The 27,057-nt window shown below is 38.2% G+C and overlaps 1 protein-coding gene across 2 annotated transcripts in view; it reads right to left on the reverse strand.

The window, feature by feature from the left end:
* Nucleotides 1-5,831: 5,831 nt before the first annotated feature.
* The window catches only part of ARL5B (ADP ribosylation factor like GTPase 5B), a 29,208-nt gene continuing 7,982 nt past the window's right edge, over nucleotides 5,832-27,057 (reverse strand). For both annotated transcript variants that reach the window (XM_058681762.1, XM_058681761.1), the window contains exons 2-6: nucleotides 20,036-20,096; nucleotides 18,314-18,461; nucleotides 15,352-15,435; nucleotides 13,654-13,805; nucleotides 5,832-12,282 (exon numbers count right to left, since the gene is read on the reverse strand). In XM_058681762.1, coding sequence (XP_058537745.1) covers nucleotides 12,234-12,282; nucleotides 13,654-13,805; nucleotides 15,352-15,435; nucleotides 18,314-18,457 — 429 coding nt within the window. In that variant the 5' untranslated portion in view covers nucleotides 18,458-18,461; nucleotides 20,036-20,096 and the 3' untranslated portion in view covers nucleotides 5,832-12,233. The remainder of the gene's footprint in view (nucleotides 12,283-13,653; nucleotides 13,806-15,351; nucleotides 15,436-18,313; nucleotides 18,462-20,035; nucleotides 20,097-27,057) is intronic.

Genomic DNA, 27,057 nt, shown 5'->3' on the forward strand with positions numbered 1-27,057 from the left:
ACCGAAATTAGAGAAAGACAAATATCATACGACTTCACTCATATGTGGAATGTAAGATACAAAACAGATGAACATAAGGCAAGGGAAGCAAAAATAATATAAAAACAGTGAGGGGGACAAAACATAAAGGACTTAAATATGGAGAACAAACAAAGGGTTGCTGGAGGGGTTATGGGAAGGGGGATGGTCTAAAGGGGTAAGGGGCATTAAGGAATCTGCTCCTGAAATCATTGTTGCACTATATGCTAACTAACTTGGATGTAAATTAAATAATAAGTAAATTAAAAAAAAAAAAATTTGTAAGAGGGGTGCCTGGGTGGCTCAATTAGTTAAGTGTCCAACTTCAGCTCAGGTCATGATCTCACAGTTTGTGGGTTTGAACCCTGCATCAGGCTCTGTGCTGACAGCTCAGACCCTAGAGCTTGCTTCAGATTCTGTGTTTCCCTCTCTCTCTGCCCCTCCCCTCCTTGTGCTCTGTTTCTCTCTCTCTCAAAAATAAACATTAAAAAAAAATTAAGTTGTAAGAAAATTTGCTAAGGGTGGATATTTAAGAGAGCTAGGATTTATCATTTAATACACTTGTTGGATTTACTAGAATTATCCAAGTACATGGGAAGGTTTAGACAGATTTGAAGTATAGTTAACTATCTACCTATAATCAACCCTGGTGAAAAGTGTATTCGAAAGTTGCTAAGAGAGTAAATCCTAAAAGTTCTTATCATAAGGAAAAAAACCTTGTTTTCCCTTTTTTTCTTTTGTATCCGTATGAAGTGACAGATGTTAACTAAACCTATTGTGGTGATCATTACACAATGTAAGTCAAGTCACTATGTTGTATGCCTTAAACTTATGTCAACTACGTCTAATAAAATTGAAACAGAAAAAAGTTGAACTTAAACCTGTAAGGAAAAATTAGATTTAAAAATTTATAAAAAGCTCAAATTAATTTAATACCTAGTTTTTCTCTGTCTGGAATAGCCACGGAAACCACAAATTGACTGTTTTTCCTAAGTAAAATCTCTGCTCGATTTTCTCTAGTTCACTGATCTTTAATAGTTTAGGAAAACACATATGGTCTTGTAATAATTTCCTACTGCTGCTGTAACAAATTACCATGGATTTAGTGGCTTGCAAGAACATGTATTCCAGAACTATGGTCTAAAATCCAGTTGCCAGTAGGGCTGCATTCCTTGTAGGCTTGGGGGGACAATCTTTTCCCCTGCCTTTCCCAGTCTCCCGAGCTAAAGGGTACTGGACCAAAACAATCTCTCATGCCAGCACATGGCCGCTTTCTGAACCAAATGTAATCTGGGGCCAATCCTGGGTAGCTACCAAGCCACTGCCCAGAGGGCCCTCTAGTTTGGTTCCCCCGTAGCTATTGGTTGCAGGAGATTGTCCGCCTAATTAGTCTGGTTTAAACCATCCTGGGCTTTGAGATAGCAAACCAGAGAGGCTGTTCAGCAGTAGTTCAATATTTACACTGGATTTCACACTTTTTCACCAGAAAAGTGCTGTCTCTCGGTTGTCTGATTCCCTTCCCTGCAGTCCACTTTGTATTCCACACGTTGATAGGGTTTTCATAAAATGAAAAAAATTATTTCCTGCTTTGAAAATTTTATCCAAGACTCGGAAAGAAGGCAGAAAGATTACTATGCCCTTTCAAAGTCATCCTAGGGCATCATCCTCCAAGTCTGCTGAAGGACCCTCACGCTATAAAGTTAGGCAGAAACAGGTAGAAACGAGTAAGTTTGTAAGTTCTTCTAATGTTTATTTTTATTTTTAAGAGACAGAGAGATGGAGCACGAGCAAGGGAGGGGAGAGAGAGAGGGAGACACAGAATCCGAAGCAGGCCCCAGGCTCTAAGCTGTCAGCACAGAGCCTGATGCAGGGCTTGAACTCACAGACCTCGAGATCATGATCTGAGCCGAAGTCAGACGCTTAACTGACTGAGCCACTCAAGCACCCCTGTAAGTTTTTCTGAAGTGTACTTCTTTGAATCAGATTTGTAGCCTGCTGTTTCCCTAACTACTGACTTAAACAAAATTTTTGACAGATGCTCACTATACAGTTACAGAAGAGTTTTATACTTCTAAAAATTATACCCTGACATCAGACTTTTCTGTTTAGAAAACAAAGAAAAAATTCCACTCCCATGAAGCATGTTCTAAGCAAGCTTGGGCTAGTGATGACAAAGCTACATGGATATTAAGAAAACTACACACAAATTATATGTGGAGGCTACAGAGGATTGTTAAGTCAATTTAACCGTGTGATTAGCCAGAACTCCCCTTTCGATGTCCCCATATTTGGCCATCTATAAATGAGGAATGGCATGAGAAAGGCATTGCTAAGAGGATGAAAAGGCAAGCCACAGACTGGGAGACAACTGTAAACAACGTATCTAATAAATGGCTTATATGCAAACTATGCAACTCTTGAACCTCAAATCATAAGCAAATCCAATTAAAAAGGAAGAAAAGATTTGAACAAAACGCTTCACCAAGATAGAAGGATGGCAAACAAGTACCTGAAAAGATGGTCCTCATCAGTCATTAGAGAAATGCAAATTAAACTTACAATAAGACCCTTATGTCTAAAATCAGTGACCAGGACAATGGCTGGCAAGAATGTGAACCAACTGTGCCTCTCACACACTAACAGTGGGAAGGTAACCGAAGGGACAGTCACTTGGAAAAAGTGTCCCAGTGTCCTAAAAAGTGCAACACACACTTACCGTAGGACCCTACCATTCCATTCTTAGTTTGTGTGGTTTACCCAAGGGAAATGAAAGCAAATGTTTACCCAGAGACTTACATACGAATGTTCTATGGGTCTAGCAGCTTCACTTGTAATAGCTAAAGGCTAGAAACAATACAAATGTCCACTAACAGGGAGTGGACACATTGTGGCACATCTATGCAATGGAATACTTCTCAGCAGAAAAAGGAATGTGCCGTCGATCTACGCAATGAAATGAGTGAATCTCAAAATAATTGTGCTGAGTGATGTTATAAAATTCTATGAAAGCAAAATATAGCAACAGAAAACTTGGACGTTGGGATCTGAGCAGAAGCGAGGAATTACAAAGGACACTAGGAAAATTGGAGGAATAATCAAGAGAATTCATTATCTTGATGGTGTCATGAGTGTATACACATGAGTTTTTCAAATCGTGCATTCTCAACATGTCTAGTTTATGTGTTAATTATACCTGCATAAAGCTGTTAAAAAATAGGCACGATAAAACCTTATGGAGGTTGAGTGTTTCTCGTAAGAAATTGGAATGTTTGCCTAATGAAGTCCTATAGTGTAGAAGAACTCTTAAACTGAGGCTTTCCTAACACTCTATACAAAATTGCAACTTTGTGTGTGATGTGGAGAACAAAGGCATGAAAAGAATTAAATTTCCTTTGCAGCCCATTGACAAGTACTTGGGACAGGCAGGGTGACCTTCCTCTAGGAACTCAGCAGTTTCAATGTGAATACTTTGCTAAAGGCAAAAGGCAACCTTGGCTTGACATTAGCCTGATATATATATATATATATATATATATATATATATATATATATATATATATATATATATATTTTCATTTCTTTGGAAACTTCCTTTATCTCTCTCTACCTGCCCCCCAAGCTATATGTTAGTAATCATCCTCCAAACTTATGGCCCACTGACATACAACAAATGGTTCTGGTGACTAAGGGTTTACTAGACAGTAGTGACCTTATCCTAACAGCTAGCCTCTCAAGGTCCTGAAAACCTTGTTTCCAAATTCCTTAGAGACTTATGCTATCCCTAACCCCCTTCCAACTTGAAAGTATGTAATCAGTCACTTCTCACAAACCCAGTGCAGCTCTTTCCACCCATGGGTCCTGTCCCTGTGCTTTAATAAAACCACCATTTTTGCACCAAAGACGCCTTGAGAAGTCTTGACTGTTCATTCCCGGATCCCAACGTTTCACATGAGTATGCAGGTGTAATTTTTCAGTGTGGATATCTTTCATCGCATTCTCAAAGAGGACTATGAAAAAAAGGAGGGTAAACCACTACCCTTCAGGAACCTAATTAATGAATATAATGAAGGCGTATGGTCCTACAATATTAGATTACATCTCAATTTTTTTTTTTTTACAAGAACACAATTTAAAGAACATACAATGTGTGGAAGATCCCAATCACACCTCACAGTGGAGTACACATTCCAATGTGTTTTTGCAACATCACCAAGCAATTCTCCGATTCTTAGCGGACGTTGATTGGGTGTCTTACAACGTAGTTCAATTCTGATACTATCCACTTGGAGATAGGGTCAGATCCCATAGACTAAAGCCTCACTCTCACAAAACTGTACTTTCCCCTCCCTCCCCACTTCAGATGCCAAGTCCAGACTGTCATTTGTGTCTCTGGCTATAGAGGGGAGGTTCCCGAAATCCCTTTCTTGGGTTTAATTTGCTAGAGTGGCTCACAGAACTCAACAGTTACTTACAGTTACCAGTTTACTATAAAGGATACAGAAGAGCCAGATGAAGAGGTATATATGGCAAGGTCTGAGAGACCCCATACAACGGGTGTACCACCATCCGGGCATGTGGATGTGTTTACTAACCAGGAAGCTTATCAGTCTTGTTCAAGTTTTCCCAGTTTCATCAGCAGCATCCGCTTCCCTTCCCAGAGGCTGATGGGTAGACAAGTTCCAACCTTCTATTCATTTGGTCTTCCTCTGGACCAGCTACACTCAGCCTATCTAGGGGTCCATGCTGAGTCACTAACATCATCATCATCATCATCATCATAATAAACATCATCATAATAATGAGTCATTAACATAAGCTCAAAGGAGCCTTCTTCTGAATGAAAAAAAGACACTCTAACCATTCAGGAAATTCCGAGGGGCTGAGAAGTTTTGTCTCCGGACCACGGTACAAAGACCAAATAGATTTCCTCTTATACCCTTACACACCCACTTGGACTGCCTTAAAACAGCTCAGGGATTCCCCGTCTCTGTTAAGTGTTACCTTCCCCCAAGCCACAGTTGTTCGGACCAGAAGGAGAAACTGACCCAATGCAGGGAAGTGAACCATCCGAAACCCACTAAAAGCATAAACTGGGACAAAAATACAAATGGCTGCATTAAGGCTTCAGCTAGGCTCGATTTTTCAACTAAGTGACCTTTCTCCCCTCCTCCGCCCACCACCCCTTTCTTTCTTAGCCTCTTGTTTGAGGAACCCCGTATCACCCCGCACACCTGACCCACAAGGCTGGCAGCCAAGTTCCGGACTCCTGCCGAAACCGGCTAGATCCTGTATTTCTCTGTGAAATTCCTCAGCGCCTGGGCTGGCAGTTTTGGAAGGTCTTAGCCTGCTGCAGCCTCCTTCGCCCAGAAAGCAATAAAGCTATGGCTCCTCTTTATCCCAAACCCTGTCTTCACGTTCTATTTTGACTCAGAAGCATGGAGGGCGGCTTCTGACAACGTAACTAAGAACCTAACGACCATCTGACTTCTCCCTTGGACAAAGATTGAGCTACAGGCTCAATTTGATTCGGGCATTTTCCGCCACGTGGACTGCCTAGGAGACAAGTGAAAAAGAAGAGATGGAGAGGATAAAGGACTCTGGTTTCTCTTCAGGGTCCCTGGGTCTCTGGTCCTAACCTATTCAAAAACCCAGTTGTGTCCTTGACCTTGGGTTCCATGAGCACCCACAGCCTGACCTCTCAGCCTTATAACAAATTCCTTGCTTCATTATCTTAGGTGGGTTTCTCTCCCTCGCAACAAAAAGATTGTTCAAACAGATTGTCATCTTTAAAGGAAACCACCGGGTTCGTGACATATTGGAAAAGTAATTATTTATTATGACAAAAATAAAACTGTTGACGGAAAACAAATGAACGTTACACTGTATTGCACCATGATTGCAAATGAGCCAAAAACCTGTCTGAAAGATGAACATTCCAGAGCAAACAGCATCCTTTTTACTTGGGTGAGTAGGCATGCAAGCAACTCAGTATAATTGCAGAAATAAAAAAAATCATGAGTACCAAGCAACCTAAACTGAACATATACAAAGAAGCATTTTACAACAGTCATGAAGCTATTAAAAAAGTTAAAACGTGTCTTTAAACAGCCCCACCATTAGTAGAACATGCTTTGAACCATTTGCAAGAAGTGATGGTGTGAATGCATTAAGTAATTGGATTGCTCTTTGAATTTTATTGATGCTATACATTAGACCGACAGCACACACTTCAGTTGCTTGGTTGGGATTAAGAAGCACGGTTTGTGGTGTCAAAGACATTCTTTTTTTGCCCTCTATGCAATAGGGTGGGACCCACAGAGAGATCCAATTCAGACTTTTGTCAACAGTAACACCACCTGTTGGACCAAGCTGATTAGTTCCGATATTGTTACAGCTTTTGTAGAAAGCCTGAAGCTTGATGGGTAACAGTTTGTACTGAAACCTTAAGAAGGGAACATAAATATAAATATACTTTAAAGTAGTTTTATATTCTGAGGCAAAAAGTGTATTAGACAGGGCCTGCTGTTTCCTCTTTAATGCTCTAAAGCACCAATTTATGTTAAGATGGCAATGTGTGATTATAATCATTATATTCTGAGTAGGAGAAATACAGGAACAAGGTTGTAATTGCTTTTGTTTTTGTTTTTTTTAACCATGCTCTGTGCAATAAATAGGGTAAAATTTAAAACTATTACATAATTGGAAAAAAATCATAACCATCATTTGATTTCACACTTTTAATGAAATAGCAGCTACACTTTTCTTTTTAAATCAAAACTTTCATAGCTAGACTGAACAGTTTACTCCAAGAGAATAAAATAAGAGGCTTGTTGACTCCCTGAACTTCCTGAGGGAAAATATAAGCGGATTAAAATGACAATAGCCTCAAGTGAATAGGGCCAAAATACGCAAATAAATGATAGTCATTTGATATTTCCCCAACACCGGTGGAAATATAGTCACAGTATATAATTGATCAAATTTTAGGGCTGTTCTTGCCCTTGATTTTAATGAAACCAAGTACTGGCTGAGCACTGGCCTGTGAGCTTTAATGAATCTGCAAAACCGTGTTAACCCTGCTGGCGGCAAGTAAGAATAAAACAAAACAAAACCTCCAAGGAATGCTACCCCTTCATTGTGAACTTTGCATATTCCAAATACAGTTTGGGTGAAGGGGGTATTGATGGGTGAGGCATCCCACAAGCTTGAGCAAAGCACCTTATGGATTGAAAAATGAGGTAATTTTTTAATTAAAATATTACAAAGTTTGTGCAGGAGAACACTTCCATTCTTCTAGAACTTTGTTATCTATTTCAAAAGATAGGCACAGCACAGTGTTTTTATTCCCCCATTTCTAGGATACCGTGCAGATTACCATTTAAGGAAAAATAAAAAAGATGTGACTTGAAAACACGAACAAATTCTAAAAAATCTCATCAGTCTTTGGTCCTATGGCCACTTTAAAAGTAAGAGATCTAGTTCTAGAGTAAAACTGTGCTTTCTTTCTAGTAATTTTAAGTGCCTTAACGAGGGAAATTCACTGTTTTCATCCACATTTTCTATTACTTAATATCCTTTTGAAGACTTTCCTACCTCATGTTTATCTTCACTATCAACTGTTTTGACCTTCGTTTCTAGGTATGACTCGATACCTCCAAATTAACTTTTCCCAAACATTTTACCAAATCATCTGCATGATTTGGTATCTGATTTTGGATCTCTTGAACACTGTACTTCTTCTAGTTTAAAATGGAGAAGTTGAAAAAAAAATTTTTTTTTTGACCTTCTCGAGTTAATTTTGGCCACCTGGAACTCCTAAAAACACTATTTTGGGAAGCTGACTTGGATTTACAGTCTTCACAGTAATACTAAATAAATAAGGAGGAGACAGACATTACTGAAGGAACTAACCTTGAATATAAACTACTCTCAGATTTATACAGATGTCTGTAAAATATTGACCGCCTGACTGCACTATCCTTTCAATACCGTAAAGTCCAACAGAATTGGAGTTTGGGGTGGCATCGAAAGCCAATAAACTCTGAACAAACTAACCACTTCTAATTAGTAAAAGCCGGGAAAGCCAGGTATTCTCCAGAAGAGAGTATTTTAAACACACACTGGTGTTTTATCAGCACCTTAAAATCATTTCCTTGGCAACATGGCCTATTTTCTCTTCTGCACTGTCACTAGCTTAGTGAAGCTGAGCGGCAGTGACTAGCTGCTACTTTGTTTTATTTGATTGTATTCATAAACTAAACAAAATGATAATGAGGTGGGAATCCAACCATAGATAGAAGTGAATTTAATTTCATATTTCGGGTCCTTTCCTAGGGTTTTTTTTTTTTTTTTTTTTTTTTTTTTTTTTTTTTGGTTTTTCAACTTTAATATAGTGTTTAAGGATTCAGGACTTTAAAACCAAAAGATATGGTGGAGTTTTTTTAGTGGGCTTAAGTTCCTCAGTGTGGGGGGGAAAAAACAGAAAGACCATGAACAGTAACTGTCTAAAGTCACGAGACACACAAGGGCCAAATTCAGATTCAAAACCACTTCTTTAGACAGCCACCACAATATTCTACTAGATCCAACTCATCAGACTGAATCTCAAAGTGACTTTATGCCAGCAAAATATAAAAGATCCTTTAGAATTGCACTGGATATGAAATATTTTGGATCCAAAGCCATAGATGAAAAGTTAGACTCATGAAGTTGCTCTTCAAAGATAAATGTCAAAGGAACTTACCCATCTACAGGCATAATACCAGTACATTTTTCTACTGATACAGTTTTATGTTACGTACTTAAGAATTAAAGAGTGCTAGTCACAAACAATTCCATTTAGAATTTGTTCTAGGATACTGCACCAAAAAGATTTTTAAAAATATAAAGATTTATTGTTTTCTTTAAATTTCTTTGCTTTTGTTGACTTTCCATAACTCTTCAGAGAATATTGTTTACAGCACTGCCTGGATCACTCACTGTTTCCATAGGAAAATAATTTCTCTTATGCTCCAGAAAATAAAAGTTACTTTGTGCTTAATCAGAATGACTATGGCTAGAGGGGTAGTGCCCATTTAAAAATTATTTTTAACAACAGAGCTTGGATTTATTATCTTTCCTCTAATGAATATAGAATAAAATTTTACCTTTAAGCATTCTAACACAGAATGTAAAAGCAGAAATTATGTATTTAATCATTAGTTTTCCAACAGATAATATGTCATTTCAGATCTGAAAGAATTAAATTACACTAACAATACATATTATGTAGTATATTCCCATATAAAAGGGCCGGTTAATTCTAAGAGTTCCCAAATGGGCTGCGATGAAAGCCATGTGTTTAAATAAGAATGTGCCATGTTCAAAATGAAGAGAAATCCATATTTGGGTAGCAGTTACATTTTAGTTCTAATAAAATACTGAAAAGATCTGTTAAACTTCTGTTTCTTTATCCTCAAAATAAAAACAGAATATAGAATATTCTCCTGAAAGTAATGTGGGTGGGTCCTTTGCTTTCCACTACTTACTAGAAACTTTGCTAGGCAACTGAAGGGGTGGCAGGGAGAGTGAATCTCGAGTTTATGTCATTGTCAAATTAATTAGCTGCTAATCTGCATTCTAAAGAACAGGTAGAGTACAAAACTGAGAACTCATCTCAAAGTGTGAATAAAGGCACGAATCACAAATTTACATTTTTCATCAGACAGTATCTTACAGTTGATTTACAAAGAATGTCAGAATCAATGCTTTTAGCATTAGATAAGTTCTTGGGTCAAAACATTCTCTTGGAGTAAAGGATAATCAGTTTTCATATTACTGTAACAGGAAATATCTAACGAGAACCTATAAAACACTTTTAAAAAGTCTTACACGAATTTCCTACTTGAACTTTTCCCAGTCATTGCCACAGAAACTAGTGGGATGTTGATTTCATTTTCAACACAGCTAACATAACCATTTCTGATTCAAAACTAACAAAATGCTTTTTTAAAAAATTTAGAAAAGAAAATAAACTGTGTTTTAAAAAATTAAATAGCAAACTTGAATCTATACTAGATGTTTGACGAAATACAATCAACTATTAAAAACACTTTCAATATAATGCTGATGTGGTAATACAAAACAAAACAAAACAAAAAAAAAACACCAAAACCGTGTAATTTGATAGAAGAAAATTGAGCCAGCCAATCCTATTAGATATAAGAAGATAAATTTCATAAGAAGAATGGATACAGGACTATTAAATGTGTTTTCTCAGGATGGAGTTAAGAGAATTATCCTCAGAATTTATGGCTAAACTCTAGAACCAAGATAGGTATTCTGGCAAAGTGTGCTTCAGGTAAATTGTATCTTTGTACTTCCTCCTGCCCCCAAACATATACTGCAAAGCATCCGTATTGATTTATGTTTGCTTTCCTCTCATGTTCTAGGATTATGGATTTTATTAAAATCAACATTTATCCTCTACCCAGTATAGAGTCACTAAGAAAAAGGTTCAAAACAAGGTTAATAAACCAACCACTAGTTCCCAAAGTCCAGAAAGCTTTCCTCTGGCCATTTTTCAGTTCTAGGGTGTGCTACCACTAAATAGAAAATGTTACCACATTCAACTAAATTAGACTAAATATAACAGATCAAGTATACCTGAAAACAGAGCAAAATTAAAACCAATTTACAATAAAAAATATTAAAATTAAAATACCATTTTTGAATAGGTATTTAGATATTCGTATCAACACTGAATCCTATTTTTGACCCACATTAAAAAAAAATACTGCAGAAAGGAAGTATTATTATTCTCTAGGGATGCAATTTATCCCTTTCATTATCGCAAAATCCCACACTTGAAATAGGGGATCAAAATTAGAATACTTGTCCTCCCTCTTAAGTATGCCCTAGATTACTGTTCATATTAGACCACTGCCTTGGAAAGCTTTTTAATGATATGCAATGAACTTTTGATAGATTAGGACTCTTTCCCTTCCTACTTTTTAACTTATGTTAGTGTTGACGTTGGGTCTCATGGCACGCTCTGAAAGCTAGGATTAGATTCAGCAGTTTCCTGTAATTCACCAAAGTTTTAGAACACGAGGGGTAACTAACAGAGGTGGCAAGTATTTCAAGCCTATCACACTATAACCTCAGATGGACTTACGGAAAGCCGTATGGCTTTCTAAGTAATATAATGCTGGTGGTAGAAACACTGTTCAAAATCCACACGCAATTTCAAATTTTAAGAAAGGCAATGTTTATACTTCTGCTTTGGCTACTGCCCCAAGCAGATGCACTCTCCCTTGCAGATGGAGTAGTTGAAGTTTCTGCTGATAATACACTTGTTTATCACTGATAGTAAGAGATATATTCCAAGTGTCTTGTTTTGATATCAGTGCTGGTATGCTTTAGTAACTTGCGATAATTAATGTACATGTTGAATAATGCGTGACATTTTTGAAGTATCAGATTCCTCTAAAATATTAACCATCAAAGTTGGGCTTTCAAGTATTTTTCCTTGATTAGATTTTAGCCAAAAACTAATCTCGTGTTGGAGGCAGAAAAGTAAATTTAATTCTTTTAGATAAATAGCCTACTTAATTTCCATGCTAATCATAACTTAAAATTATTCCATGACTTGTAATAATTGGGTGAAATTAACTTCTGTGAAGGCAGTTCTCATGATGGTTAATTTTCCTTACAGATATATCTTTGAGGCTGATTCCTTTCTCTATAATAAGTTCTGTCCAAAAGAGAAGTGGTTTAAAGAGGGAGCAAATATTTAGTGCTGGTTAGTTTTGCAAGCAGTGCCTGATGATTTCCACTACTACTCTGTGAAACCAGGAATTGTCTGGTAGGGAAAGGAGGTGGTCAAGAAATGAAAGAAATTGGTCATTAAAGTTATCACAATACTTCAGAAAACATTAAACATATGACAAACATTTCTTACAAGGCAGTTATTGAATAATCAGAATCAGCAGTCAGAAGAATTATGTTGCCGAAAACACCGTTATACGTTATGTTCATCCAACTGAAGATTAGTGCATTAAAAAAAAGTTAAGAAAAAATCTTTTATGTTCCAGTTCAGCTGCACTTGATTCAAGTGTTGCTCATAGAGGTTTGTGTTGTTATAAATTAAACATGCTGCTGCCTTAGCAGCCAAAGGTACTAGGAAAATGTTCATGTCACAGAATAAATAGAGCAGTCTCTTTTCAGGCAAAAAGTTATCTCACACCAATCCGGGAGGTCATCCACTCTAGACCTTGGCATAACCTGAAACAAAGGAGAGAAGTATTTTCAAAATGAAAATATTTCAACTTTCTAATTGGAAGCACACTTATTATTTTTAAGTCTTCCCCAACTGTTGGTACTACGATAATTATTTATACAGGTAAGTGACAAGATGGAGGTAACACCGTACGAAGCGGAATCTTTAAGTGGAAGATTCACTTAGAAAAAATGATGTTAATCAGTTGGGTAACTGGGAAATTGCTTCAGTCTCATCTTGAAGATAACAGCTCTGGCAGTTTTGCCATCAAGATTGCAAATACTCCTCACCCCCCTGTAAGATTAAAACTGAAACCACTATAGAAAGGCAACAGGAACTTTGCCCTGCCCTCCTAAATTCTAAAGAATGGAATGCTTACAGCTCAGTCTTAAAAGTACAGGTCAAAAAAGTCTATTATATTACACAGCTATTATATTACAAGCGATTTCTAATATGAGCATAACTAAGAAGGTCAGGTTGGTTGGAGGATAAATAAATTCCTGGAAATGAATGGGATAATTCATGGGTGGCACACTGGGTTCTCTTTGGCCTACTCTACCCAAACTCAAGTTTTGAGGAGAGAAGAATACACCATCATAAGCATTTGTCTTAAATGTTTGGTCTCTTGAAGTATGTCCCACCAAAGGACTCCGAATAATAAAGGAGATGTACTCTTGTGGAAAGCTGAAAGTTCAGGTTTAATTATGCCTTTACTGAAATGTGAAATTTCTTTGAAGCTTCCTCTTTAATTCAGGCAACACTACAGTCCCCCACCTCCGCCGCCCAGTTAGTAAATGATACAAGAAATGAATATCCACTAAAAATCTGGATTGTGAAAACTTAATTCAAAAGTTTGTTATTGACATTTTATGCTAAAATATTCTGTTTATATTAAAAGTTACAAAACATGTGTCAGTAACTTTGCTAAAGTGTAATTTAACAACAGTAAGCAACTAAAATTATTTTTACCTTATAAAGTTGAAATACAAAAACTATCTTTTTTTTTTTTTTTTTTAAATTTTTTTTCCAACGTTTTTAATTTATTTTTGGGACAGTGAGAGACAGAGCATGAACGGGGGAGGGGCAGAGAGAGAGGGAGACACAGAATCGAAAACAGGCTCCAGGCTCCGAGCCATCGGCCCAGAGCCCGACGCGGGGCTCGAACTCACGTACCGCGAGATCGTGACCTGGCTGAAGTCGGACGCTTAACCGACTGCGCCACCCAGGCGCCCCACGAAAACTATCTTTAAGAACAACAACAACAAACCCAAAAAACAAAAACAAAAACCCAAAACAGCATCAAAGAAGAAACAACTGCCTTAAAAAACAGAAATTTGACAGAAGTCATACCTCCCCCCATATTGTTTAGCACTTACCCTTCTCCTGTTAAAGCACAGCAGGACTGAATGTGCCATGGATGATCCTTAATTGAACTAAGGGTGAGGTATTTAGAGATTTCAGCTGCTGTCATACACCCTTTCATATCCTGTTTATTTGCAAAGATCAGGACTGCGGCTTTCCGTAAATCCTGCAATCAATATGAAATATTTCTAAAACATGAAATAGCACAATTCAAATTAAACTAATGAAGCAGGAAGGTCAAATATGTCCAACTGGACAGTTATAATGAAATCCCTCTACTTTAAAATGATTGATTAGGCAGTAATATTTAACTTAAAAATTTTATTGAGGGGCACCTGGCTGGCTGAGTGAGTAAAGCATGCGACTCTTGATCTCAGGGCCATGAGTTCAAGCCCCACACCAGAAGTAGAACTTACTTAAAAAATAAAACCTCAATTAAATAAACGAATAAATGGAAATTGTATCGAGATGAAAATAAATTTTCTCAATAGTGATTTAATGATTCGCTCTAACAAAGATAGGCTAATTAACATAAGCTAGATCATCAAAAGTTATTTTTATATTGTTGGCCAAAGGGGTCAGACTAAAAGTAAAATAAACATGCATCTTAAATTTTGATTTAAAACTATACGAGCAGGGGTGCGTGGGTGGCCCAGTCAGGTAAGCGGTTGACTTCGGCTCAGGTCATGACCTCGCGATTTGTGAGTTCAAGTCCCGCGTCGGGCTCTGTGCTGATGATACCTTAGAGCCATATATATATACGTGTGTGTGTGTGTGTGTGTATATACACACACACACACACGTATATATATACATACACACACACGTATACATATATATACATAAATACATATACATATGTATACATACATACATATACATATCTATGTATATGTATGTATATATAAGATTTTATGAACAATGATGAGGCGCTTGGGTGGCTCAGTTGCCTGAGTGTCAGGTCATGATCTGGCAGTTCGTGGGTCCAAGCCCCGTGTCTGTCTCTGTGCTGAGCTTTCTTGAGATCCTCTGTCTCCCTCTCTCTCTGCCTCTCCTGTGCCCATGTGCATTCTTTCTCTCTCAAAAATAAACATTTTTAAAAAAGATTTTATGAACAATGAAATACAGTATTTTATACAACTGACAAATAAAAATGTAGGGAAAATATAAAAGTATACATGGGATTGATTCTCACTCCTTTTAGGATAATATAATTCTTTTAGGACTCTTTGAGAGAAAGGAAGGAAATGAGATTCGGGGGGGGGGTGTCTCATAAGATATTTAGTATCTTATATTGGATGGTAGGTGGATGGATGTGTTTTATTACCTAAGTTTTTTGGTCTATCTTAAATTGTTAGAATCAAGTGGTCTCAGATTATTCACTAAAGAATTTTCAGTGATTGTAAACTCTTGGAAAAAAACACAAGTTTTCCCTCTTTCTTGCTTCAATTTATTGGACTCTTTAAGACATGAATGAATAGTTTTAACCTTGAAAAATCTTATCAATAACAATAATAGGCTACAAATTAATGTGCTGAGTTGTTTTCAAGTCTGAAAACATAATGAAACTTTTTGACTTCAAGACGTCCATCAAAATACAACATTTTGCTAATGATGAAATAACCCATGGCAAAGCATATCATCTTTGTAAAAAAGCAAAACCAGCACACAGATACCTTACTCCACTGTTTACATTTGCTTTCAAAATTTACCTCGTGAGCCAACATTCTGTATAACTCTTCTTTTGTAATCGCTAGTCGTTCCCTGTCAATGCTATCAACCACGAGAATGATGAACTAGAAGACAATTAAAAAGAAAGAAAATTGAATGGAATGTTGAAGTTTTCTGCAAAACTACTCTCAAGTGACGGAATATTTTCATGACGTCATCATTACTTTAAAATGGTCTTTTTCATGAAGAGTTTGTATTGTACTGTAAAATCCACATGTTCAGAAAAGAACTCATCATTTCAACAAAGAAAAACTATGCCCGAGTTTATTTTAAAAAGGTGATATTTGAATACACAATACGCTGTAACACTAGGATTTATTTTAAATGCAAGTAATAAAAAATAATTTTTAAAAAGAAAGTCACAGTTAACTTAAATAACTTCCACTAAAACTCTATACCGCTGACTTAAGCAATCAGTAGTTATTTATGTTTGAGACAGTTTTCTGCCTACTAGGGACACACAAGTTAGTCTGAAAGAAAAAGAGAAAAACACACACACACACAGACTAATGAACAAGACATTTTTACATAGCAATGCCAACAGTAAGAGCCCCAGAAAAAATGTGCTACACGGAAACATACCCACTTAGGGGTTAACACGCTAGAGTGGGTGTAGGTGAAATTAAAGAGCAGCAAGCAAAGACAGCTGGAGAAAACTGTTGGTAAAGGTGTATATGAAAAACGTAGGGTCTTACACATTAGAAATAAAAGCATCTTTGGTAAGAAAAATAAGATACAGTGTGAAAGGGCCCCTAATCGAATCTTAGAAGAAGAAAGTTAAAAAGTGAGATTAAGCGATGCTAAAGGTTTTAACAGACTGGCTCAGAATAAATGGAGAGGGGGAGGGTGAAACCAGATTGTTCAGATGACCTTAACATTAGGCAAAGAGACAAGTGGAGAAATCTGCCTAGAAACCGTGAAGGGCAAGGAAGAAAATGGAAGGAATAAAGGTAAGAAACATGGCAAGTTCGCATGGACAGAACATAGGGAACTTAATGAGAGGAAGGTGGCAGGAATTCGTCGGCAGCTGAACTCCTTGTATTGTAATGGAGACACTGGGCTTTTGGAGGACTCCTTACGGAGAAGAAGTTAAGAGGACGACAACGGTGAAGAAGGCCATGGGGGAAACGTCACATGGGCAGGCCCGTGACATAGAATCTAAGATTGCAAATACTAGGTGCCGTGCTGGTGTGCTGTGATAAAGGCCATAGGTTCTTGTAGTAATTGTGAATTCTTATAGAAACGGTTTATTAAAATTCTGCTCCTGAAACTAATATTACACTCTGTTAACTAACCAGACCTTACATACAAATTTGGAAGAAAAAAATTAAATAAGAAAAATAGCTTATTATAAAAAACATTTCATGCAAACGGTGTCATTAATAACATATGTCTTTCTGGATCCATGCGGAGTCTTCTAGAGTTTCTGCAACTTCAAAAACTACCCTCTTGTAAGGTTATCAATATACATGGATCAGCTAGAATCAACTCTAACCTCTTCATCAAAAGTAACGGCTCCTCTCCCACACAACTGCAGTTAACTGTGAGCTTTGACAGGGCACCAAGAGCTATGCTGCTTAAATACAGGTGACCCTTGAACAACATGGGTTTGAGCTGAGCAGATCTCCTTAAATGTGATTCTTTAACTGTACAGGACTGTACATGTATTTTCTGCTTATGATTTTTTAATAACATTCTTTTCTCTAGCTTACTTTATTTTAAGAATACAGCATATAATACATACAACATACAAAGGGTGTGTTAATCCACTCTTTTTGTTATCTGTAAGGCTTCTGCTCAACAGTAGGTTATTAGTAAAGTTTCTGAGGAGTCCAGGTATATGTGGATTTTTGGCCACACCATGGGTCAGTGTCCCTAACACTGGCATTATTCAAGGGGCAACTGTAGCCATATGGTAAAAGGTTGTTTCTCTCTTTCTAACATTTTTAGTTGCAGAATATTTTACCTTAGAAGTATACATTAAGCTAACCTTGAACCGTATTTGCTTACCGACCTATCCCCCCGCTTCAAATAAGAAAAGTTAAGTGCTACTACAACCGTTAAAGACCTAGGATGTGCCATTTTGGTTGGACCAATCACAAATTGCACTGGAATATATATGCATAGATACATATGCTATCGCAGTATAAATCTAGAGGAATATATGTTTATTTAAAAAGGAAACTTATTCACCAAAAATTCCTTGCCTCTTCCCACCTCCTCTGCACACACCCTTCAAAAAAGCCACTCAATTTTTAATAGGCTTCATTTTAGGAAAAAATAATTGGTGAGACGTCCCTGTCTGTAAAGAGAAATTACGGATTCAATTGTACATCAGTATACTCAAAGATAAATCTGTCTCGATAGCACTGCATGGTTTAAAAAAAACCTGCTTAACAAGAAATAAACACAGAAATAGAAGCTAGTCCAGACTGTTTCCTGGGTTGGCTCGGAAGCAGTAAAGTAGCGAAATAAGTGACAGAGAAGTTGGGGGCGGGTGCTGCAAAACCATTTGTTTTTTTAACTAAAATATAATCTCACCAAAATTTTGAATGCTCAACTCGTGTTATTTGAAAATCTTGTATTCAATTACGCCTAAAATATTTTATTCCTCCCTAACCAGAGCCTCTCTCAGCTGTGAGATCTTGGGACAGGTTATCTAACTGATCCCGGTCTCCACTTTCTCCAACAGCAGAGACCTGACAGGAGCACTGGGAGGACGAACTATCCGGATACAGTCCGCCCTGCAGCGGGCGTGCAACCAACAGTGGGCATTAGTCTTTCTACTTGCCTTTCCTCTGGTATTTGAAAACCTCAAATTCCTTACCGAAAAGGATCTTATTGAAAAGCAACTGCCAACATGCCTCGTGGGGACTGACTATCTATTTTCTGGGTTGACTCTGTGGTCCTTGTTATTAACATTCAGAAATTGGCTCAGTATACCTCTGTGTTTGAGTAATACGTGTTCCAGGACGACCTCAGTGATTCTTGACCACCAATATCCCACATAAGAAAATGCGTGTTCTTCACAACTATTTCTTCAACATTGCTTCCTATGGTTGGAGATGTGTGAACCACTTCATTCATTAAGCTGTTGAAAGACACCATAACAAATCTTTTGTAAATCTTGAGAACCGGAGGGAAGTTTTATCCCACCAACGAGAGCACCAAAACTAGAACCAGGGAGGACATTTAATGCAAACACCTAGACAAAGAACAAGCCTTGAAGGAAGACTTTTTTTTTTTTTCCTCTTAATGGAATAAACTAAAGGCTTGATCTGGAGAGATGGAAACACTGTGGTGTGAGTTTGTATTCCTGCGGCCAAAATTCCAAACCACCATGCCCTTGTCATCGGAGCAGAACCAGGGCCCTTTCCCGAAAGAGCAAGTTTCTAGGTGAATGTGACATCAACGCTCACAAAGTAGCAACCACTGAATAGCAGCTTGTGTATAATTCTGAAGCCTGTCCACGTGAGAAAATTGAGACTTGGGTCAGCCATAAAAATTAGTTCAGGCCTATTAACCTAAACCACAGCCTTAAAAAGATAAGGCTACAGGCAAATGAAAATTTTAATTAAAATTAACTGTAAATATATTTAGAATACTAAGGCTCATACCACATTTATCATAATTATGCATTAAGACACATTAATTCATTCATTCAACAAATATGTATTTGCCTATCATACGCTGCTCCTGTGTTGAAAGAAGTCTCCAACTGTCTCTTGGGTCTTACATGTTTTTGAAGCTATGTGGAAAATTATTTCAATAACTGACAGGTTTCTGAAATGTTTACATTTGATGTTTAAAGGCAGAGTCGCATTAGAATACATAATTGATAACGGATGAATGTTTTAAAGTAAAACAAGTAGTCATTCTACTGTAAAACAACAAGCCACAAGGTAGCAGCTTTTTAGCAAAGGAGCCGAAAAACACATGAGGCACTGCGTAAGTGAAGTGTTTCCAGACAGCTGTCAGGTGACAGACTTAGGATGAGGTGGAAAGAGACAAGAGCCACACAATCGAGCACCGTATCTTACAACTACTTGTTAAAAGGCTTGGGACATAGACCCATTTCCACTGTTTAACATGGATCATTTCATTAATCCTGAAAGGATGATGGGAGCTACTCTGATCTGGCAAGTGGACTGACAGGCTGTTAAAACTTCCTTCAAGTATTAATGTATGTCTCCGGAAGCCTCCAGCCTTTCCTGGCTGCGAGTGACAAAAGCAGGACTTTCAGGGGTGATCCTCATTTCTTTTGATTTGACAAGTCTGCCTAAGTTGAAACAATTCAGAGCTATTAGTCAAGAGAGTAGCAATGAGCTTCCTAGAGATACTGGTCTCCTTGTGTGAACCGCAGTGTGGGAAGAATGAAGTGAAGTGCACTTTATCACCTCACTGCAGCACTATGATGGATGCTTTATTTATTTTAGTTTTATATTAAGTCTTTCTTTCAAGGCCAGAAAAAGACGAGGGTTTGTGAAGGCTGTACCAAACATACAGCCCTTTTATTCACTTTTGAAACAAATTTTGTGCTCGGTAAAATACAAAACCACACGCTTAGTTATTTGCGGGATATTACAATGGTATCTTATTAATTACACAAAATTGGTTCTGGTAACTTAAATAATGAAGACTGTTTAAATAAATAACTATACTTACAATTGGTAAAGAATGGTGGTTTTCCCTGCATTATCCAGTCCCACTATAATTACTTTGTGTTCTACAAAAAGAAAACAAACCAGAAACATTTAACACTACTACAATTACATGCTTGCAACAATGATTATTAGTTAGCTTTCTAATGAGGATCATTCGCCGGATTCTTATTACTGGATTGTTAAAACACAGAGTAAACAGAGCTTCACGATGTCAAGGTTACCTACGTTAAGGGAGGCCATCTAGTATGATGTTCTCCACCTGGCTGTCTTATAAACGAATGTGAGATCCGGGTTTAGAGGGAAGTTCAAGAGAAGCGGTGTGGGGGGAATAACACAAATTCTGATCCTGACAAGGCACTACGACGTACAACCTAAGTTTAAAAAAATTGTTTTACACACCTGCTTGTCACCTCTGCTAATCAAATCAGCTTTTTAGCAAGTTGTTTTTACACCTGGAAGTTTTCCCACCTACATGCGGTTTCTTCCTTTCACGAAGAAATCCAATTTAAAACACAAAACTGAAAAGGTTTCCCTGTCACCAACAGGACACACGTATTCTCTCCATCAGTTTCTCATTCTTTCCCGTCAACTTATTTCTTTTCCGAAGTTTATTTACTTTGAGAGAAAGAGAGCGTGCACGTGCACACACAAGAGGAGAGGGGCAGAGAGGGAATCCCAAGCAGGCTCCACACTGAGAGTGTGGCGCTGGGCGTGGGACTTGAACCCACAGACCGTGAGATCACGACCCGAGCGGAAACCAAGGGCTGGACACTCAGCCCCTTAAACGACTGAGCCACCCAGGTGCCCCTCCTTCCATTAATTTAAAGATAAATAAGCAATTGCTTAGTTCTCAAGGCTTTTTCAGTCTGGATTTTACAACTCTTCTGAGTAGATACTGTTTCTGCTCCTCATGCAACAAAAACCTCTTGAGTCGTCTCCCTCTGGCACCATGCACAAAACAGTCATTTGTTTCACTGATAGATTTTAAGGCCCATCTAATCATTCTGTTAACTGGTACATACTCTGAAACCTCTTTTGAACGCAGAGAAGACACTTCCGAGTCATCTTTTCTAGACTTTACAGAACATATTAAAGATACCTCTCTTCCCCAGGGCAGAAGGCTTAAAAAGCTACCAGGGAACCTTCGTAAGAACCACAACACAATCGATTTATTTCTAGCCAACGATTTGACATATTTCCTATCAGAACCCTGCTCCCCTTGTTAACCTGTGATAATATCAAAACTCGGATTATACATCAGACATCAGCTCGTATTCCTACTCGAGAGTGTTTATACTGCATCAGTCAAAAAGAGAGGCCATTGTTCACAGACAAGTTCTTAGGTGACAAACTATGTATCTTTATGCGTCTTTAACGACCTGAACACTGTCTGTACTGCCTGTAATACCACAGGACTAAGGACATGGTTCTCTCGAAGGGCTTTTCTCACTATGGCAGAAACTGCTTTGTAAAACGCAAAAAAGAACAGAACTTGTTCGCTTATTATAACTCACTATAATTGTCCTCATTTGACTCTCTTTGGTTCATATCCCCTAATTTTTAAAGGAGCCAATCTTTATTTTTCTCCCTTTACAGTCCAAGAATGAGAACCCTCTTTCAGTGGAGGAACAAGCATTCTAAATTTTGGGGACAGCTGGAAACCACCTGCCCAGCATCTGGAGACCAAAGGGTTCCTGTGGGAGTGAGAAGGAAGCCACTAGTCTGGAAGTAAGCTAAACTTGGGCGTGGACACTTCTGCTGGGAAAGGAAAACAGAAGGTAGTACCACGTGGTTCACTGTTGAGGCCACCAAAGTGAACCAACACCCGGGGCCATTTTCAAACAGCCCTGCCCACGCTTCACATTTTGTATGATGATGATCAGAGTATTTAAGGCCTGCGACAGGAAAAGTCATAAATAATGCATCATTTTTTAAAGTTTATTTAAATAAGAGAAAGAGGGAGAGAGAGAATCCCAAGCTCTTATTTATTTAAATAAGAGCAGAGGGGCAGAGAGAGAGGGAGAGAGAGAATCCCAAGCACGAATTGTGAGATCATGACCTGAGGTGAAATCAAGAGTCCGATGCTTAATGACTGAGCCACCAGGCGCCCTACCCTCATAATGCATCATTCTGAAAGACTGGTCCCCATTTGAACTAAGTCAGAGGTGACAAACTCTGAAGGTGAAGAGAACATGAGTTTTATGACAGTTTCAACTGAGTGATTAACTTCAGGTCTTTTTCAGATTCCTTTTCCCCTCAGTAATAGGGAATTCTAGCAATTAAGACAAAACAATTTCACCTCGGTCTTATAATAAAGGTATTACATCAACCCTTCAGTTAAACTGAGGCCTACCTTCTGGTGCAACCTGTGTCTACATTCTAACAAAACATCATCAATGGGAAAGAGCTAAATATTTTTTTGAAGTATGAAATAACAAAAATAAACAATAAAAGCATGAAGTAAGTGTATTATATTTTATTTTTGTTAATTTTTTTAATGTTTATTTTTGAGAGAGAAAGAGAGAGAGAGAGAGACAGAGAGAGACAGCACGAGCGGGAGAAGGGCAGAGAGAGAGACAGACAGAATCTGAAGCAGGCTCCAGGCTCCCAGCTGTCGGCTCAGAGCCTGACGAAGGGCTCAAACCCACAAACCTGAGCCAAAGTTGGACACTTAACTGGCTGAGCCACCCAGGCACCCCAAGAATGTATTGTATTGCACTTTTTTAAGGTTTATTTTTGAGAAACTGAGTGAAAGCAGGGGAGGGGCAGAGAGAGGGAGACAGAGGCTCGTTGGGGGCAGTGCGCTGACTGCAGAGAGCCTGATGTGGGGCTCAAACTCACGAACCGCCAAGATATGATGTGAGCCTAAGTCAGACACTTAACCCACTGAGCCACCCAGGAGCCCCAACAGAGTGTATTTTAAATCTTTTCTTTGAAAAAGCACCTCTTGAACATCATCTGTACAGTAAGAGGGAAATCAAGTTCAACGGGCATTTACTAAAAAGCCAAGTACAAAATAAAAGCTGTTTGTACTCTGTGGCATAACTGTAATTCTTCCTCCCATCTTCAAAGGCCTCCATTGTACTTTGCTGCTACTTGAGTATGCCAATGACCAAGGGCCTGAGCTTACAAATGCTAGTTAGTCAAGCTTTTACCTATTCAAGAAGAACACGGACGGCACCTACCTTTACTGTCAGCAGGAAAGGAAATTCATATGCTGCTCTAAATGTCCATAAGTGGTGTCTAGATTAATAAAGTATAAATCATCTGATACCACTTAACGTTAAAAAAACATGGCTTAAGGTACTTGTTCTGTACTGCTTTTCAGCTGCGTGTAATCAACAGCCAACATACAGACCTTGTTTTATGTACAGAAACAAAAATATCAGCTAAATTATGTAACTATTAGTGATTTCCTGCAGTCATGGTAAAATGATTTCCTTCACCTATCACAGTTAACTAAAGCAGATACTAAAAATGATGCTTGTAAGTTTGTACTATGTCACCCAATAATTTTTGTTGTTTACCTAATAGATTAAACAAAAAAAAAACTTTCAAAATGTATCATTCTAGTTCAGTTCAGTCTCGGTGAAGTGGGGAAAGAATCTATCCTAACAGTCAGATTTTGAGTTGCTGCCAATCAGATGAACGTCAGACACTTAACATCACTTTTACTTGCGGAGCCAGGAGTGGGGATTTCTGATTCACCAGAATTGAAATGTCTGACGTTGTGAGGAGAAAACCATACAACTGTATGCTTTTATAATTTCAACTGATCCTCAACGTGGATATGTAAACTGTATATTCTTTTAAGCCCAACTACTCTCCATGAAAATGAAGTATTTAGTTTAGACAGACAGAGACATAATCGATTCTCATTTAACCTCAAACAGGGAAAACTATGAACATAGATGATACTACATTCTTTATTTAGAATGATTTTTGCAAATGTAATCAGAAGTTTACCCTCTTTATTGTTTTTCAGTAGTGTTATTAAAATCAGTATATTATCACAGAGAAGGAGCTGCCCCTGTTTGGGGCCAGAAATGTGCGTGTTGGGGACAGAGTGGGTGCAACTTACACGCTTTCTTGGACAGCCAAATAAGTCTGGGTTAAAACATCACCCTAAGTATCAGAGCTACAATGAATCCAAATGTTGAAATGTGCCTGCACACCATGAGACAGTTACCCTGACACCACATTTTACTAGAAATCTCTTCCAGGACACCAGGCTGCACCTCTTCCCAGAATAAAGGGCTGAGAGGAGAGCATTTCCAGTTCTACTTAGGAATCCATGGCTGTCCAGAGTCAACACAAAGCATGTTTATTTACCCTAAATGAAGGTCCAATTGTACAGCTTTTGTTTAATTTTCATCAAGTGTTTGCACAAAAGTTTCTCTGCACTCTTGGCTATGGCATTTGGAGCTCCTTAAAAGCTGGCGCATACTATTTTGTAAGCAGGGCATAAAGACATAAAGCCTACACAGAATGAGGTTTCAAAACAAAATTATTAAGAGTGCTTGCTTATAGACAAACACAGGTAAAAGATGGCTAAAAAGAAAAATCATGGAAAAAGAAACTTCAAAAAAATAAGTGGAGGAAATAACAAAGAAATTCGTGTGATAAAATGATCGACTTGTGTTTTTAAAATACAAGAAAGCCCAAAAGATATCATGAAATAGGGATCGCTACCTTCTAGATACATACCTGCGCCAACACTGTCACTTAACAAGAGCCTTAAACGAACACAGAGTATGTAAACAACTTCGCAACTAAACAAGTAAAAATACTCCATGCCAAATTTGGTGATTCAGCAAATTTCGGGTATCGCATATACAGAAAATGAGTTTGAATGGTTGCAAGGGGCAGGTATTAAAAAGTCAGAAGATAGGATGTCACCAACTGAGGCCTGAAGGCCTGCACAGCAATGATGAGCACCCAAGGAAGTCTGCTCTTGGGGAAAAAAAAAAAAAAAAAAAAAAGGAAACGTCATATAAACTAACTCTGTCTTACATTATACTGGTTATAGAATCATAAAACATTATAGCTTGGAACAGACTGCAGAATTTGAGACTTATTCCTTCTCTCCCACCTCTTCACCTACAAATGTGCCACCTATAAAGGCATTTCTGAGGAACCAAGGTCTCCAAAAACATATGTTAACTATTGACCTGGGCCATCTTGCTGATGTTCTAGATAAGAAATTAAGGTCCTATAGGGGCGCCTGGGTGGCTCAGTCACTTGAGCGACAGACTTTGCCTCAGGTCATGATCTCACAGTCTGAGTTGGAGCCATGAGTTGGAGGCTTGAGTTGGAGCCCTGCGTTGGACTCTGTGCTGACAACTCAGAGCCTGGGGCCTGCTTCGGATTCTGTGTCTCCCTCTCTCTCTCTGCCCCTTCCCCACTCATGCTCTGTCTCAGAAATAAGTAAACATTAAAGAAAAAAAAGAAATTAAGGTCCTATGAGTTTAAGTAATGTGTTCTAGTAAACACTGGTAAGAGTCAGCATTTGCTGCCCCACTCTTTTTGCTATAAAGCATTAATTCCCCTTCCAAATTCTTCAGTCTCTCCCACTCCCCCACAGTATCCGTCTTCCTGGATGCCTAAATTTCGTCAAGAGCAGCTACATAAATCTGATGAGGCAACAATTCAACATTTATTGAGTTCATTTTATGCATGACTGTAACATTTAAGACTAACAAGGCAAGCTCTCTACCCTCAAAAATCTTAAAGGCAGATATGTAAATAAGCACTTACAATACACCATCATCAGTACAAAGCAACAGATACCGAAGAATCCTACGGTAATATTCCCAAGGATAAGTGAGATCTAGAATCCAACTCTCAGCCGAGGAAATAAATGTCAACAGTAAAAAGGAATATTACAGAGTGTCGGTATGACTGTTTTCTGGGCATTGTGGAAGTTAATCCTCACCATCATTCCATAAGAAAGTGGTGGTATTCCTTTTACTGAAGAGAAAACTGAGCCTTAGGCTAAATAACATGCTGGGAAGTTTGGCTAATGGTCTCCCAGTGTGATGCCTCCCCATCTTTATGACAAAATTGAGTCTTACAGAATAATAAATAAGAACAGCTTACTGGATAGAAGAAAAACACTCTTCTGGTAGATAAGGGGATTAAATACAGATAAAAAGGAAAGACATCAAAGAGTCTAATAGGTAGAACACTCTACCATCACAGACCACAGTGAAGGGCCTAAGCCCAAAGATTCCAACTTGCTACACAAAGGCAATAGAAGAAAGGCTTCGACAAGGAAATATTGAAGTTGATTTTAACTTCTACAGTTTTCTAGAGAATTCAAATGTTGCCCAGGGGAAGGTTAAACTCTGGAAGGCAAATTTTTTTTAATGGTTTTATTTTATTTTTAAGAGACAGTGAGTGAGTGGGGGAGGGGCAGAGAGAGAGGAGGACAGAGGATCCCAACCAGGCTTCACGCTGGCAGCAGAGAGCCCGATGCAGGGCTCGAATTCACAAACCCAGTGGAGAGATCAGGACCTGAGCTAAAGTCAGATGTTTAACCGACTGAGGCACTCAGGCGCCCGGGAAGGCAAATGTTAAGGGGCAGAGACAATGCACGGTTTTCGAACTTGTAGGACAATGACCACAGTTAAATACATTTTGCCTGATGACCCAGGATGCACACAACTGAAATAAAAGTTTCACAAAACGGTACCTTTACTGAGATACACTGTGATAGTTTCTATTGTAGAATATCAATCCTTTATTTACTTATTTTTTCGTTTTTTAAGTGGGCTCCATGCCCAATGTGGGGCTTGATGCTCTAACCGACTCAGCCGGCTAGATGCCCCTGTTCATTTCTTTTTTAAATGCTGATCCTCACTGAATGGACTCTATAACTTAGTAATGGGTTATGTTGGGCAATTTGGGGAAACAACCGTATTTGAGAAATACAAGTGAACTGGGTAAGTATAAAAATATTCAAACATTTACAAATTCAAGAAGCTCAGCAAAACGCAAACAGGGTAAATACAAAGAAAAGCA

This window comes from Neofelis nebulosa, chromosome 8 (genome assembly GCF_028018385.1).
Source record: "Neofelis nebulosa isolate mNeoNeb1 chromosome 8, mNeoNeb1.pri, whole genome shotgun sequence".
Taxonomy (NCBI): domain Eukaryota; kingdom Metazoa; phylum Chordata; class Mammalia; order Carnivora; family Felidae; genus Neofelis; species Neofelis nebulosa.